This window comes from Callospermophilus lateralis, chromosome 15, assembly GCF_048772815.1.
Source record: "Callospermophilus lateralis isolate mCalLat2 chromosome 15, mCalLat2.hap1, whole genome shotgun sequence".
NCBI lineage: Eukaryota > Metazoa > Chordata > Mammalia > Rodentia > Sciuridae > Callospermophilus > Callospermophilus lateralis.
In genome coordinates this window covers 66,872,361-66,890,058 of record NC_135319.1, presented here as the reverse complement: position 1 = coordinate 66,890,058, position 17,698 = coordinate 66,872,361, and the positions used below count along the sequence as shown (strand labels likewise).

At 36.7% G+C, this 17,698-nt stretch overlaps 1 protein-coding gene across 2 annotated transcripts in view; it reads left to right on the top strand.

Annotated features, from left to right (window-relative positions):
• The first annotated feature begins 1,318 nt into the window (after nt 1-1,318).
• Chuk (component of inhibitor of nuclear factor kappa B kinase complex) overlaps nt 1,319-17,698 on the top strand; it is a 43,863-nt gene continuing 27,483 nt past the window's right edge. For both annotated transcript variants that reach the window (XM_076835007.1, XM_076835006.1), the window contains exons 1-5: nt 1,319-1,479; nt 6,293-6,387; nt 14,199-14,313; nt 15,313-15,382; nt 16,231-16,319. In XM_076835007.1, coding sequence (XP_076691122.1) covers nt 1,375-1,479; nt 6,293-6,387; nt 14,199-14,313; nt 15,313-15,382; nt 16,231-16,319 — 474 coding nt within the window. In that variant the 5' untranslated portion in view covers nt 1,319-1,374. The remainder of the gene's footprint in view (nt 1,480-6,292; nt 6,388-14,198; nt 14,314-15,312; nt 15,383-16,230; nt 16,320-17,698) is intronic.

Genomic DNA, 17,698 nt, shown 5'->3' with positions numbered 1-17,698 from the left:
AAAAATGAAGCTTGCAAATCTGAAGATCATTGAGCCTGGGGTCAATCAGTCTTAAGATTTAAAAAAAAAAAAAAAAACTTGAACTGTTCTATGTTCTGAGAATGGGAATGTTTTAAAAAGTGAACTATAGGAACCAACCTGATTTCTGCAAAGATGACCACTTTAAAGTCAGTGATCATCAATATCCTGACTGGGGTCCCAGGTCTTCTGAATAAGACTTTCTGGGGTTGACTTATGAAGACTGGAAACACTCTAGCACCACTAGGCTGTACACACAACAAAGGAGAGGCCTTCATAGTGTCATGACAGTCTGCACCATAATCCTCTTTATGGTCTGCCTAGCTTTAAGGGAAGTGTTCTGAGAGATTCTATTTTATTCCAGTTCCATGTAAACTGCCCAAGTGTGGAAACCAGCATCTCCCATACCAACTGTGATGGATATTCCACATCAGCTTGCTATGTATCATGCGGTGTTCAACATTCTGGTTGCACTGACATTTCTTTGAGAATTTGATTTCCTGATTCTTATACCCGTAAATTGAGATCCCTAGTTTCCCTGAAGCAGATGACTGAACTCAAATGAAGAACAGAGCTGGCTCCCCTATGCAATCTGCCACTTAGAAGTATTTCCTGTTGCACCAAGGGCATTCCTAAAGCTTGTCTTTGCAGAAACAATTCCCACAATGAGCCATCACTGTGGCAAACCCATAACGGAAGGACTTCCTGACAGCAATCTCCGTGAGACATTTAGGGAAGCTCACAAAGTCCGGAAGAACATTCTTTACTCCGGAATAACGTCACACATTTGAGTTGTTTGGGATTATAAGGGAGCTCCTGCAACTGGCGTATAGAAAGTTATTAAGTCTAACCCATCAATCAGTGGACCTTTTAGCACAGTATTCTTTGGATTCCGCACTATACAATCATAGGTAGCATTTGCCAGTGCCGGCCCAGCGGGTGTTAGGATTGGAGAATAGATGGCAGGTATTTAAATAAAGGAGAAATGTACATAGGGGTGGAGACAATGCGAAGTTTAGAAAATACGGAAGAGACTGGTTTGGGATGCGACTTGAAGGGAATGCAGAGTCTAGACAGATCCTATACTTTTGGGTCTAGAACACAAGTGGGTCCTCTCGACTAGGAAAAATGCCCAGGACACTAAAGTGGGCCGACTGGAAGCGCCCTGCCGATCTCCGCACGCTTTAGCCAGCCGGGCACCCTTGGTATTCCGGCACAGCTGGGGCGGGACTTTTCCCGCGGCAGTTACCGGAAGTGATGCATAGGTCTCGCGAGGAGAAAGACGCGCGAGCCTCGGAGGCCCGGAACCGGCCTTGGAACGGCGGCGGAGCCTGAGGCCGCTTGCCCTCCCGCCCCATGGAGCGGCCCCCGGGGCTGCGGCCGGGCGCGGGCGGGCCCTGGGAGATGCGGGAGCGGCTTGGCACCGGCGGCTTCGGAAATGTTTGTCTGTACCAGCATCGGGTGAGGCGGGGCGAGAGAGGGAGTGGCGGTGGTTTTGTCATAGCGTCTGTGAAGCTTAGGGCTGTCAGTGTGTGAGATTGTCGGTGAGACTTTGGCCAGTATTTGTGAGCCAGAGTTTGTGAGTGTGCGATACTGTGCTTTTGAGCCTGGGTGACTGAGTCCAAGGTTGTTATCTGAGGTTCTGGGGCAATGTGGCGAGCTAGATCCATTAGGAAGAACTTTGCTCTGAGTGTCAAGATGTGACCGGCTGTTTCGTGAGTGTGACAAATGCTTATGTGTCTGTATGTGAATGTAGAGTCTCAGGGCGTGTGAGGCAGATGAACGTCAGAGTGTGTATATGTGAGCATGAATGGGTGGAAAAAGTGGGACTGAAGATGGGGGCAGGCTGCCTGTTGCAGTGTGTGTGTGTGTGTGTGTGTTTGCATGTGCGTGCCAGTGGTTGAAAGCTGTACTAGCAGAGGAGACTGCAATAGGAAGGAAGGCTTCCTGTGAGTCTAGAGTTAAACTTTTGGAAGCCATTGGTAGACTTTGGAATCGTGCATTCCAGGCTGGGAAAGGTATGAGGGTAAGCTGGTGAAAATGATTATGGTCTCAAAGAGAAGACAGATTGAAAGCAGGGAGGAGGGAGACACTATTCTGTGGGAGACAGCTAACATTAGAGTCAGGAAATATACTTTGACTTAATTGAAAATGTGTAACCATTGTAACAGCAGTTAATCATGTTTGAGTCTCGTTTGATGTCCCAATAAAAGTTATGAACCCTTTCCTCAGGAAAAAAATGCAAAAAGGCACATCTGCACAACTTGATGCATGACCACTTGAAGGGTTTGTGCTTTCCTGAAGTACATTTTAGGTTAATAGGTCCTGAACTAATAATGTGTGCAGTATAGCTTTTCCTTTATCTGTAAAATGGGTATGATGACATTTATACATCCTGGGTCTGTTTAAAAGTTAAATATAATAGTAATATATGTAAAGCTAAATATCTGGCCCATGGAAACATTCATCGGTTGGTTCTTGCTGCTGCTTTATTGTTGATTATAATACTTTTCATAATCATGAACTGATCTTTAAAAGGAAATGTCCAAGTAAAAATTGTGTTCTAGGAAAATTCACTTTGTAAAGGATAAATTTGATTGGAAAAACATGGGATAAGATTGGCAGTTAAGGTACTACTAAAATGCTTCTATTTGGCTTACAAATAGAGAAGTGAATCCAAAAGGAGACATTATAATTTGTTTTTTTAAGGAACATGGGTGTGGGTAGAGACTCCCATTTGGGGTAGGCTGGAGAGGAGATAGAAGTCCACATTGGGAGAATAGGCATGTTTTTGAGGCAATTAGAATGACAAAACTGAGAAAACTTTGTGAAGCAGGTTTCAAGATGAAGTATAGGAGGCAATCTTGGAGGGAGAGAAAGACTGGAAGGACTAAGGCATTAAATACTGTTTCAGTAAAGTAGTAGATTTAAGGAATATAGTGCACTCAAAAGAAAATTAATTTTAAAAAGGAGAGACATATACTTCAAATGTAATGTTACATGTGTTATGTAAGTATGCCCGTCAGCCTGGTCATAAGGGAAAAAAGTATGCTTGCTGACATGTTTTGGTAACTGCTTCTCCTGGCCCCTGGCTGAGAATGGATGGACAAATTTTTCACTTTTTAAAAATTATTGTGGTAAAGAGTACTTAACATAAAATTTATCATTTTAACCATTTCAAGTGTATAGTTCAGTAGCATTAAGTACTTCACATTGATGTGCATCCATTACATCATCATTCATTTCCAGAACCTTTTTACCTTCCCAGACTGAAACTTCGTACCCGTTAAACAATAACTCCTCATTTTCCCCTTACCCAGCCCCTGGCAACAACATTCTACTTTTCATCTCTATGAAATCCATCACTTTTTAAATGGAAGAGATTTGGGCTCCCTAAACTTTTAGAAATCTCTCAGGGCCTTTCCAATTGATCAGAGTGCTCTTCCCTCAAACTAGGACATTTGACAACAGACCTGTAGTAAGGAGAAAAGCAATAATCTTTAAGACTTGGAAACAGGATCCTTCCTCTTCTAAGCTTGACTTAAGGTTTGCATTTACAGCTTTCAGTATACTCATCTTTTAGTGGAAACTATGTCCAAGATTTCATCCATACCTGTCAAAGCTCCATGAGGAATAAGAAAGGATAGGAGATGGTTTATTTAGGTAATTACTGTACTGGGTGCTGATAGTGACAATATCAACAAGGAGATTTCAAGTCTAATGAGAGAGATGGTCATAGAAACAAAGTACAATATGGTACCTTATATAATGAGAATATTTACAAATGAATGAGGAACAAAAGAATTGAGGAACCAAAGAATTCTTCCTAGGGAACAGGATAGCATGTCTCAAAGTATGCTTGGAAAATCTAATTCCATGGGATACTTTGAAGAAAGGATACAGAAAAAAGATAAAGGATACAGTGTGTGGGAATACAGCTCAGTGGTAGAGCACTTGTGCAGCATGTGTAGGGCCCTGGGATTTGATGCCTAGCAACGCAGGGAGAAAAATGAAAGAAAGAAAAGAAAGGAACGGTTGTTGACCCTCCATGAATACTTCATTCACAGATTCAACCATCCACAGATTAAAAATATTTGAAAAAAAATGCATCCATACTGAACACATGTGGACATTTTTCTTGTCCCTATTACCCAAATAATACAATATAGTAGCTACATAGGAATTACATTGTATTAGGTTTCATAAGTAATCTAGAAATGATTTAAAGTATACAGGATGATGTACATAGGTTATACACAAATACTATGTTATTTTATATACTACATTCTACAGATTTTGGTATCCTTTGGAACTCCTGGAATCAATCTTTCACACATGGAGGATGACTTTGCTTTGTTTAAATACATTGGGTAAATGCAATATTTCTTTGAGTTTCATAATCAAATTAGCATATTAAAAGCTCCAAAATTAAACAATTTTGGATTAGTATTTTCTAATTTTTTATTATAAAAATATATATAGTGTAAAATTTAGTTTAACCATTTTTAAGAGTATAGTTCTCATATGCCAAATAAAAATGTTTAGAGTAAAAAAAAAATATAGTTCTGTTGTATTAAGTACATTTATATTGTACTACCATCACTGCTATCCCTCACAATATTCCAAGTTTGTTTTGTTTTTTTTTTTTTTTTTAAATATAGTTTCTGTCTTGTGCTGCCTTAACTGGTCTTGAACCATGATCTTCTTGCCTCAGATTCCCAAGTAACTCAGACCAGAGGTGCACACCACTGTGCTCACTTATTCCACTTGTTGTTTCAAAGTTGTTTTTGATTTGTACATTTTGGCGGGTACCAAGGATTGAACCCAGTGGTACTTAACCACTGAGCCATATCCATGCCCCCCCCCCACTGCCTTATTTATTTATTTATTTATTTTTGTAATTTTGAGACAGGGTCTTGCTAAGCTGCTTAGAGCCTCGCTAAGTTGCCAAGGCTGGCCTTAAACTCGTGATCCTCCTGCTTCAGCCTCCAAAGACACTTGGATTACAGGTGTGTGCTACCACACCTGGCTATTCCAGTTTTTTTAAACACAGAAGTTTTTGTGGTTTTTTTTTTTTTTTCCCTTTTTGGCTCAGCATGTATAAACTTTCCAGAGAATATTTTTTGTGAAGATGTAGAATTTCACTGATTAGGTGAACGACAAATTGAGGAGTTGAAAGATCTTATGTGGTGGACTCTTCTCGAAATAAATAACTTCCTGCCTTATTCATAAGAAAATTCAGGGCTTAATGATGTTCATGGCTGTGCCAGATAGTCTTCATGGTAGTAAAACTTTACCACCAGGTCCCTGCTTATAATGAAAGGTTGAAGGAAATGAGTATTGTGGTTAGGCTGACTTGTAATGTATCCTATTTCCTTTCTTCTTTCTCTACACATTATCAGTTATCATGTTAGCCCTTTTCCCCTATCAAGCTCCCAATTCAGACTGACCCATCCAAGCTATGTCTTGCTTCCCTGCCTTTAAAGTTTTTCTACCTTCCTAGTCCCTGGGAGTTCTCTCTATTCATGTACACCTTATAGTACAACTCAGAGATTACAGATTTGGGGAATTCTTTTGAACTCTTCTCACAATATCTGAAACATATTGTAACATGTTTGGCCCTGATTGCTGATCCTGGGTTATATTATTAGTGTTACCACAGTATGATGAGGTCAGACTATTTCCTTTAATGTACAATACAGTGGGCTTAATTTCAGTCAGAATTGGCTAAGTTATTTATAAGCAAGAGATTTTCAGTTTATTTTATAGGCAAAGAAACAGAAATTTAATCATTATTAGGATATTTTCCCATGTCTTTTGAAATGCACAGATTAGGATCTAATTTTGGAGTTTTTGTGCATTAGGCTTAGTCATGTTAAAACTGTTTCTTTCTATTTTGAGACCAGGGAGCCCTCAATTATCCTGTTTATCCCAGAGTTGTCTTGAATGAGTCAGAAAAAGGGTTTGTTGGAGAGATAGTATCCTTGTATTTTTCTAGTAGTATGTATTAGACTGTATCCTGAAAAGACCTATCATAGGATCAGCCTCAATTTTTGTTTATGTGCTGTAATGTATTTGAGGGTCTGAAAGCATTGATTAGTAAGTAGCCTCATGGTTTATCTCACCAAAGTGTTGGCTCAATGGAGCTGTGAAGGTAATATGTTTTATTAGTGAAGTTAAAAAGAGTGTTGTTTCCCTGGGTTGACATTTCTTTGATACAGACAAATCTTCACAAGAACCTAATTTATTTTGTCTGTTATTTTCTATTTTCCAGGATCTTGATCACAAAATAGCAATTAAGTCTTGCCGCCTAGAACTAAGTACAAAAAACAGAGAACGGTGGTGCCATGAAATCCAGATCATGAAGAAGTAAGTGGACTCAATGATTTCTATTTCTTTATTTCTGCAGCCCAATCATTGTTATTATAAGGAAGGAGGCTAAGGATCTACTCTTCTCAGGATCTTTTCGGGAACAGTTTTTTCTCTCTGTCATTAAATATATGTGTTCTATTTCAGACAATAGTATGTTATGATTAAGAAAGCTTAAGTTTAAAAAGTAAGTTAGGTATCAGATTCAGCTCTCTGAAGGTAGAGTTTTTTTCTTGTAGGCCTTGGGCAATGCTCATAAATTAACTTTCACTGTCCTCATTTCTTTTATACATACTTTTGTTAAATAGTATATGTATTGCTTTGTAAAAAAAAAAAATTGCCCCCAAATTTAGTGACTTAAAACTATAAACATTTAGTATTTTCAGTTGCTGTGGCTTAGCTCTGTGGTTCTAGGTCAGGATCTGTCCTGAGAGACCTCAAAATGTTGACTGGAGCTATGTCATCCAAAGGCTTGACTAGAGCTGAAGTAAAGGCTGCCAAGCTCGCTTATGTGACTATTGGCCAGAAGCATCAATTTCTTACTGTACGCCTCTCCATAGGGAAGAATTAACATCTTCCTAACATGGCAACTAACTTCTCCAGAGCAAGTGCTCAGTGAGAGAGAACAAAATGAAAGTTGGCATATCTTTTATGAAATCTCCTTGGAAGTTACACTTTATTCTTTCCACTGCATTGTTTGTTAGAAATGAGTCACTAAGGATAGCATATATATAAGGAGAGGAGAATTAAGCTCTTAAAGGGAAAAGTGGACATATTTTAACTTCTCCAGGTAGTGTGCTTTAGATCATTCCACTAGTTATCACCATAACCCTGGATTTAGGTATTATCCATATATTTTTAAATTTTTTATTCTAATTTGTTATACATGACAGCAGAATTCATTACAATTTATATTACACATATAGAGCACAATTTTTCATATCTCTAATTGTACACAAAGTAGAGTCACACCATTTGTTCTTCATATATGTACTTAGGGTAATGATGACCACCTCACTCTACCGTCTTTTCTACCCCCATGCCCCCACCTTTCCCCTTCCACCCCTTTGCCCTATCTAGAATTTTTCTAATCCTCCCATGCTCCTTCTCCCAACTCATTAATAATCAGCCTCCTTATATCAGAGAAAATATTCAGCATTTGTTTTTTTGGGATTGGCTAGCTTTACTTAACATTATATTCCCCACCTCTATCCATTTACCTACAAATGTCACAATTTTATTCTCTTTTATTGCTGACTAATATTCCATTGTGTGTATATATACCACAGTTTCTTTATTCATTCATCTACTGAAGGGCATCTAGGTTGGTTCCATAGTTTAGCTATTGTGAATTGTGCTGCAGTAAACATTGATGTGGCTGTGTCCCTGTAGTATGCTGTTTTTAAGTCCTTTGGGTATAGACTGAGGAGTGGAAAAGTTGGGTCAAATGGTGGTTCCATTCCCAGTTTTCCAAGGAATCTCCATACTGCTTTTCATATTGGCTGCACCATTTTGCAGTCCAGTCCCACCAGCAATGTATGAGTGTGCCTTTTTTCCCAACATCCTCCCCAACACTTATTGTTGTTTGTGTTCATAATAGCTGCCATTTTGACTGGAGTGAGATGAAATACTAAGAGTAGTTTTGATTTGCGTTTCTCTAATAGCTAGAGGTGTTGAACATTTTTTCATAAATTTGTTGATTGATTGTATATCACATTCTGAGAAGTGTCTGTTCAGTTCCTTGGCCCATTTATTAATTGGGTTATTTGTTATTTTGGCGTTTAGCTTTTTGAGTTTTTTTAATATCCTAGATATTAGTGCTTGATCTGATGTATAAGTGGTAAAAATTTGCTTCCAAGCTGTAGGCTCTCTGTTCACCTCACTGATTGTTTCTTTTACTGAAAAGAAGCTTTTTAGTTTGAATCCATCCCATTATTGATTCTTGATTTAAAATCTTGCGCTATAGGAGTCTTATTAAATAAGTAGGGGCCTAATTCAATATGATGGAGATTTAGACCTACTGTTTCTTCTATTACACACAGGTATCTGGTTTAATTCCTAGGTCCTTGATCCACTTTGAGTTCAGTTTTGTGCATGGTGAGAGATAGGGGTTTAATTTCATTTTATTGCATATGGATTTCCAGTTTTCCCAGCACCATTTGTTGGAGAGGCTATCTTTTCTCCACTGTGTGTTTTTTGATGCCTTTGTCTAATATAAGATAACTGTAATTACGTGGGTTAGTCTCTGTGTCCTCTATTCTGTACCATTGGTCTACCAGTCTATTTTCATGCCAATACCATGCTGTTTTTGTTACTATTGGTCTGATGATGCCACCTGCTTCAGTCTTCTTGCTAAGGATTGCTTTTGCTATTCTGGGTCTCTTATTTTTCCAGATGAATTTCAGACTGCTTTTTCTATTTCTATGAAGAATGTCATTGGAATTTAGATTGAAATTACATTAAATCTGTATAATGCTTTTGGTAGTATGGTCATTTTGACAATATTAATTCTGCCTATCCAAGAACAAGAGAGATCTTTCCATCTTCTAAGGTCTTCTTTAATTTCTTTCTTTAGCATTCTGTAGTTTTTGTTATAGAGGTCTTTGACCTCTTTTCTTAGGTTGAGTCCCAAGTATTTTGGGGGTTTTTTGTTTGGTTGGGTTTTTTTAGGCTATTGTAAATGGGGTAGTTTTCCTCGTTTCCCTTTCACAGGATTTGTCACTGATATACAAAAATTCCTTTGATTTATGGGTGCTGATTTTGTATCCAGCTACTTTGCTGAATTTATTTACTAGTTCTAGAAGTTTTCTGGTGGAATTTTTTGGGTCTTCTAGGTATAGAATCAATTGTTAGCAAATAGTGCTAATTTGAGTTCTTCTTTTCTTATCTGAATCCCTTTAATTTCTTGCATCTAATTGCTCTGGCCAGTGTTTCAAGAACTATGTTAAATAGAAGTGGTGAAAGAGGGCATCTCTGTCTTGTTCCACTTTTTAGAGGGAATGCTTTTAATTTTTCTCCATTTAGAATGATGTTGGTCTGGGGCTTCACAATGTCAAGATATGTTCCTGTTATCTTTAGTTTTTCTAGAATTCTGAACATGAAGGGGTGCTGTATTTTGTCAAATGCTTTTTCTACATCTATTGAGTTGATCATATGGTTCTTATCTTTAGGTCTATTGATGTGATGAATTACGTTTATTGATTTCTGTATGTTGAACCAACCTTGCATCCCTGGGATGAACCCCACTTGATCGTGGTGCACTACTTTTTGATATTTTTTTGTGTTTGATTTGCCAGAATTTTATTGAAAATCTTTACATCTATATTCATAAGAGATATTAGTCTGAAGTTTTCTTTATCTGATGTCTTTGCCTAGTTTTGGAATCAGGGTGATATTGGCCTCATAGAATGAGTTTGGAAGTGCTCCCTCTTTTTCTGTTCCTGAAATAAATTGAAGAGTATTGGTATTAGTTCTTCTTTAAAGGTCTTGTAGAACTCAGCTGTGTATCCATCTGTTCCCGCGCTTTTCAGTAGGCTTCTGACGGCGTCTTCTGTTTCATTGCTTGAAATTGATCTGATTAAATTGTACATATCATCCTGATTCAATTTGGGGAAATCATATGACTCTAGAAATTTGTCAATGTCTTAGATGTTTTCTATTTTATTGGAGTAAAAGTTTTCAAAATAATTTCTAATTATCTTCTATATTTCTGTAGTGTCTGTTGTGATATTTCATTTTTCATCACGTATGTTAGTAATTTGAATTTTCTGTCTCTTCTTCAATAGCATGGCTAAGGATTTGTGAATTTTATTTATTTTTCCAAAGAATCAACTTTTTGTTTTGTCAATTTTTTCACTTGTTTCTTTTGTTTCAATTTCCTTGATTTCAGCTCTGATTTTAATTATTTTCTGTTTTCTACTGCTTTTGGTGTTGATTTATTCTTTTTCTAGGGTTTTGAGATGTAAAGTTAAGTAATTTATTTGTTGACTTTTTCTTCTTTTAAGGAATGAACTCCATGCAATGAACTTTCTTCTTAGAACTGCCTTCATTGTGTCCCAGAGATTTCTATACATTGTATCTGTTCTCATTCTCTCTAAGAATTTTTTAATCTCCTCCTTGATGTCTTTTGCAACCCATTATTCATTCAGTAGCATATTATTTAGTCTCCAGGTGATGGAGTAGTCTTTATTTTATTGATTTCTAATTTCATTCCATTATGATTTGATAGAATGCAGGGTAATATCTCTACTTTTTTATATTTGCTAAGAGTTGCTTTGTGGCATAGTATATGGTCTATTTTAGAGAAGAATCCATGTGCTGCTGAGAAGTACGTATATTTTCCGTTCATTGAAAGATGAAATATTCTGTATATGTCAGTTAAGTTATTGATTCACTTTTCAGTTCTGTAGTTTTTTTTGTTCAGCTTTTGTTTGGATGATCTATCTAGTGGTGAAAGAGGTATGTTAAAGTCCCCCAGAATTATTGTGTTGTGGTCTGTTTGACTCTTGCATTTGAGAAGAGTTTGATTAACATAGATGCTTCACTGTTGGGGCACATAAATTTATTATTGTTACGGCTTGTTAATGAATGGTTCCCTTAAGCAGTATGACATATCTTTCTTTATGCCTTTTGATTAACTTTGGCTTGAAGTCTACTTTATTTGATATGAGGATTGAAACCCCTGCTTGCTTCTGCAGTCTATGTGAGTGGTATGATTTTTCCCCACCTTTCACCTTCATTCTGTGGATGTTTTTCCCTATGAGATGAATCTCTTGTAGACAGCATATTGTTGGGTCTTTTTTTTTTTTAAATCCAATCTGCCAGTCTGTGTCTTTTGATTTGTGAGTTTAGGCCATTAACATTCAGGGTTATTATGGTCTAATAATATGGTCTAATCTGTTGGTGATGCTTTCAATTGAACTTTTAATTTGGTTTATTGTTTCTTTCATTTCAAGGATTTCTGTTTGGTTTTTTTTTTTTTTTTTTTTTAGAACCTCTATCTCCCTATTGAAGTAACCTTTTGCTTCCTGTATTTGTGTAACTCTTTGTCAAAATGATCTTTTGCTTCATGTATTTACTCATAATTTAGTTTACAGAACATTTTAGTTATGTACATCCTGAATTCCTTCTCTGTCATTTCTTTTACTGTGCTGGCCATGAATTCTAATAATGTGGTATCTTGATTTGTTTGGGGCACTTTCTTCCCTTGTCTTTTCATATTGTTTGTGTGTCTTTCCTGCTAGCTCTGTGGATCCCAGGTGTTACTGTTTTACTCTATAGGCTTGTAGTGTCCCTGTAGGGTTTCAGTACCTCTCCTTTGAGGTGAAGGACAATGTTAGCTCCCAATATAAACAATATACACCCTAAAAGTAAACATTTGCTATTAAGACATTTATAGTTTGTCACAATGTACAGAAATGGTGAATTCAAGTATTATCTACAATATACTCTGTAGGTTTGTAAAAAGGTTTACAGTTTCTGATGGTGGACAAAGAACCGGGGGTGAGGAGTAGGATGATATGCTGAGGAGGTAGGAGGTGAGGATATAGAGTTCTTATATCTTAGAAAGTGTGAAAGAGAAATCTAAAGAGGAAGATTAGTAGCAGAAGAGAGAGGAAGTAATTTGGGTACACAAGTAAGTGAGAAGACAGTAGAGTACACACATAAATATTAAGAAAAATAAAAAATGTTAAAATAGTAAAAATTGGTGGGAGAAAAGAAAATGAACAAAGAATATACAACACGTCTGTAATATACTATTCAGACATCCAGTCCTCAAAATCCTAATTCATGCAAAGTACTTGGTTTCACATATACTGGGGATGTGAGAGTAGGAGAATAGAGAGGGAGAAGAAAAAAAAAATCTTGAAGGAAGAAACAGGGATTGTTTTGGTTTTCGATCAGTGTCTTTCCTGCTTCCCTTCTCATCCAGTAGGTGGGGGTCTTTTGTTAGCTGGAATCTCCACTGTCAGGATGGTGAAGGTAACCAGGGTGGAAGGGTTGGTCCTGGTTGGATGACCCCTGGAAGTGGGGTGTGTGACCTTCCAATCCCCGAAGGGAGACTGCACCTCAAGGATCTCTTTTTGGGCCTACTTGTGTGATGTGAGCACCTGGTCCTTCTTCTTTTCTCATCTGAAGACCTCCAAGTTCCTGGTCTTTGTGTTAGTCTCTAAACTGGATCACACTCACCCTCTCCTTTACTACTTCCTAATGAGGGACCTTTCTTTTCCAGGCTCTTGAGTGTGGTACTTTGGGTGCACTCTGTATTTGCTGATAACTGTTTTGTGTTGGGCACTCACTGCTGGGGAAAGGGGGGAGTTAGAAACTGGCCAGCTGGAGTTCCAAACTGGGAGTTGCCCCCACTAAAGATGGTGATGAGGTCCCAAGATAGAGGTGGTTGCTTTCAGGGATGGGATGTCAGATCGGGTTGGGGGAGCCAGGCGATGGGGTTGGATGATCAGTTCAGAAACGAGCTCTGTGACTTGCAGTGTGTGTCTGTCTGCTAACTTCATAGCCCATGTGAAGTTCTTGAGTGCAGGCAGGCTACTGTGTGTAGGGGACTATCATTGCTGCTGCAGAGTCCCAAGATAGAGGTGATGGAGGAGCCCCACATTGGTAGATGGGGTCCACACAGGAATGGTGGCTGGAGTTCCAGTGTGTGGGAAGCTGCCAGGTGTCCTATGTGGGAGTGGCGTTTGTGGTTTCTGCTTGGGTGGGTGGCCAAAAGTTCTGCGAGGGTGCTGATGTTGATGTTTTCACTCGGGTACCTGGTAGTCCTGCATGGGTGAGCAGTTGGGAGACCTACTCTGATGCTGAGTCCCGGAGCCCTGGACGGCATGGTGGCCATGATTCTTGCGCGGGAACAGGAATATTGCTCACAGAGAAGCAGTATTCTCACTACTTGAGCCCCAGGTCACAGAGCAACACAGAATGCTGCCTCCCTCTGGCCCACCATCTTGGATCCCTAATATCTTATCCATGTTTTATAGATGAGGAAGTTGAACTCCGTGTAGTCACACTAGTGGTATTCTGAATTTGAAACAAGTATTTTCTGACTAGTGTTTTGCTTATTTCATTTTTATGATTTTCAAAATTGGCTATGTGGCAAAATCACCAGGAAAGCTTAATAATATGAATTCTTAAGCCTACATGTGGAGATTCTATTTCTTTAGGTCCTAGGATAGGAATCCATACTGGTTTTGGAATCCATTGCATGATGATGATGATGATGATGATGAAAGGAATGGTGATAAATTTTTTTAAAAAGCCAATGGAAGACATTGTGATTCTGAATTTACTGAAAGTCTTGTGTTTGTGCGCAGATTTAGAAATGTAAGGAAATATGCCCAAATTTATTAATATTTATTTTGGGGTGACACTGTAAGTGATTATGGGAAAGGCAGTATGAAATAGGCCTTGGAGCCTGATTCAGATTTTGAATCCTTATTGAGAACTTGCTATGTAATCTTACATTACTTAACCAATTTGTGCTTCAGTTTTTCTTCTGTGTGATAAAACTTTTAATACATCTACTTTTATTAGGATTATTTTGACAAGCAAATGAATTAATTATATGTAAAGTGCTTACTGCTTGACACACATAAATCTAATAATAACAGTGATAGTATCTTCATGTATATTTTTTCTCCTAAAGATTACTAATTTTCAATTACACAAATCATAAATTAGAATTTTATAAACAATGCCAGTCTTCCTTCCTTATCTCATTCTCATCTCTAATTACCACTTCAAATCTAGTTCCTATTCATTGGAAAAATTGTTTTGATTTTAGTATTTTTCCTTTCTTTTAGGTTGAACCATCCCAATGTTGTAAAGGCCTGTGATGTTCCTGAGGAATTGAATTTTTTAATAAATGATGTACCTCTTCTAGCAATGGAATACTGTTCTGGAGGAGATCTTCGGAAGGTAGTATGGATATTTTGAGATGATGAGATTGTAAGTCACAAATTTGAGGATTGTTTGAATCATATCCAATATGATAATCTAGAATAAGGAACAGAGAACTATGGCCTGTTACCTGTTTTGTAAATAAAATTTATTGGAACCATGCTCATGTCTATGGCTTCTTTCTTGCAGCTGCAGAATTTTAAGTAGTTGTGACAGAAACCATATGGCTTGCAACGACTAAAGTGCTTACTGTCTGTCCCTTTACAGAAAATATTTGCTCACTCTAGGTTTAGAACATGGATTTTTTTATTTGTTGTTGTTCTTTTTATACATAACAGTAGAATGTATTTTGACATACATAAATGGAGTATAACTTATTCTAATTAGGATTCCATTCTTGTGTTTGAAGATGATATGGAGTTACACTGGTTATGTATTCATATGAACATAGAAAGGTTATGTCAGATTCATTCTACTGTCTTTACTATGCCTATCCCCTCTCCCTTCCTTTCATTCCCCTTTGTCTAGTCTAATGAACTTCTATAGAACATGAATTTTTGTTGTTGTTTGCAAGATGAGACTATGTCAATAGTGTTAAATGTTTAAGGTGCTTATAAAATTATCTTTTCTATTACAATCTTTATTTCCTATCTCATTTTAAATATGTCCTTATGAATATATATACGTGTGTGTGTGTGTGTGTGTGTGTGTGTGTGTGTGTGTATATATATATATATATATGAGAGAGAGAGAGAGAGAGAGAGAGAGACATTTGTCAGCCTTTTTCAATTTTACATACTTTTGGCCCTTTATCTTTACTTTAATGAGCCTTGTCCACATAAATGAAACATATTCTTACTATGTTTGAAGATTTTTTCCCCTTCTTTCACTTTCTTTATCATGTCTTATTTTCTCATTTCAATATTCTCTTCAGAGTATGTTGACTAATATGTGTTGCTGTTGTTGGCCAGCAATTTGCAGTACACAATTTTAGACTTTTTTTTTTTTTTTTTAAAGCTACTCAACAAACCAGAAAATTGTTGTGGACTTAAAGAAAGCCAAATACTTTCTTTACTGAGTGATATAGGTATGTAATCAATATTAAAATATCATTGTAATTTAGTACCTCTGGGTCCATAAAAGATTATGTATACTGCTTGGGAATTAAGAATTGCTGATACACTATACAAAACATATGGCTTTTTAATGTCTATAAGAATTTGTCAAAAAACTGTTACTATTAGTACGAAATTAAAACTAGGATATTTTGTTATTATTGTTTTATCTAAGAATCTTTTCTTGGCTCATAGATGTTATAATTGCTGACAAAATATTGTGTGAAATGACCTTATTCAATTTTACTGCCTCCATTCCCAATTGACATAGTAATTTTGTTCACAGTGGAATTGCAACTCTTTGGGAACTATATATCCTCAAGTTAGTCTTAGATTGAAATTCTCTGTTTAATCAGAATTACTCCTGAAAAATCCCTAAAATAATAGTACCTATGCTATTAGAGGAAGTACAAAAGCCAAGATTAAGTTTTCTTTATGTTTTGGTTTTGCTTCTTTTCCTAGGCCATGGAGACCAAAGTCTGGGTGAAAAGGGTGACTTAGGTGGGAGGAAAGGGCCATGCAGGTTGTAGGAATTTTCTCAATTGATTATTTAATTTCTTTTAATGTTAATTTTTTATTTAGAGCACATATTATAATTGAACACATATTATAATTTATTATAATGAGCACATATTATAATTTATTATGATTAAATCATTTGTTTAATGTGTCTGTATTTTCTGTGAAAAAAATCTGAAGTGCTCTGATACAGCTATGATGGTTCATATAATTTTGAACATCAGATCAGAGCTGTGTGAAGTTTTTTTTTTTTTTTTAACTCAGTATTTTCTCTTCAAAATATATTCTAAACTTTATTTAGGGTCTGGGATCCGATATTTGCATGAAAACAAAATTATACATCGAGATCTAAAACCTGAAAACATAGTTCTTCAGGATGTTGGTGGAAAGGTAGGTGAAACCTGAAGAAATGTTCCATGATTTGCATATAGTTAGTCTTTGAACTTTAGTGTCCTTGCTGTTTACCCATAGCACTCTATACTTTTACTATTTCAGTCCTTACCACACTAAACTGTAGTTTTGTGGTCATTTTTTTTCCTCCTCTGTTAAAAGTGGTTTCAAAGAAGGAGGTGCACCTGTCTTGTTGATGCCTGTTTTTCTAGCAGAGATAGTTGGTAGAGACTGTATAATTTGTTAATTCTTATCACTATTTTATTCTTGAGAAGCACATCCAAAACACATATATATATACATCCTAGTCTGCTTTACTTTAAGAAAAAAAGTTTTTATTTTTTAAAAAACTCATCTCCTTTCCATAGATCCTAAATTCTGTATTTAAATTTTAAATCCAAAAGAAAGAAAGAAAGAATCAAAGAAAAAAGTAAAACCTTCATTTCCCAGATTCTTAAATAATCGTCTTGAGAAGATCCAGAAATTGTGTATTGGCTCCTAAAATGTTTCATTTTCCTCAGAATAATTTGAACAGTTTTCTTGTTTCTAGCATCCAGTTACATTCCAGTAAAGACTTAAAGCTGTGAATACAAACCTTGCATTGGTTTTTTGTTTATTTGTTTGTTTTTGGTACTTGCCTTTTTTTTTTTCTTTGATATGGGGTCTTGCTTAGTTACTTACAGAGCTTTGCTAAGTTGCTGAGTCTGGCCTCAATCTTGAAGTCCTCCTGCCTCTGCCTCACTAATCACTGGGATTACAAGCATGCACCACTTCACCTGGCCTTATTTTTATTTTTTTGATTTTGGCTTTTATTTATTATTTTTTTCTGTAGTTTTTGGATGTCCAAACAAGCATTTAAAAGAAATCTTTAATTTCTTCAAAAAAATTTGCTGCTATAAATTACAATTTTGTATGTAGATGACTTTTAATTTATTTATTTCATCATTTCATTGGTGATTTATAATTATACATAATAATGGGGTTCTTGGTTTCATATATAAATTACATTTGTGACTAGAAATCAGAAAATTATAAGAGGGGAAATGTTGATTACAAATTTCCTTGTTGTTCTTAAGATCTTGAAATAAGTTAATATATCTAACAAAAAAGACTGGTAAAAATACCTGCTCTTTTCTTTATATGTGTAAACAAAGGAAACTCCATGGGGATGGCAACAGTACTGTTCTCACATTAAAAGAATGCCTTGAGTATGCATTTATGACTGATAATGGGGCTGGGGACGTGGCTCAAGCGGTAGCGCGCTCGCCTGGTGTGCGTGGGGCCTGGGTTCGATCCTCAGCACCACATACAAACAAAGATGTTGTGTCCGCCGAGAACTAAAAAATAAATATTAAAAAGTTCTCTCTCTCTCTCCCACT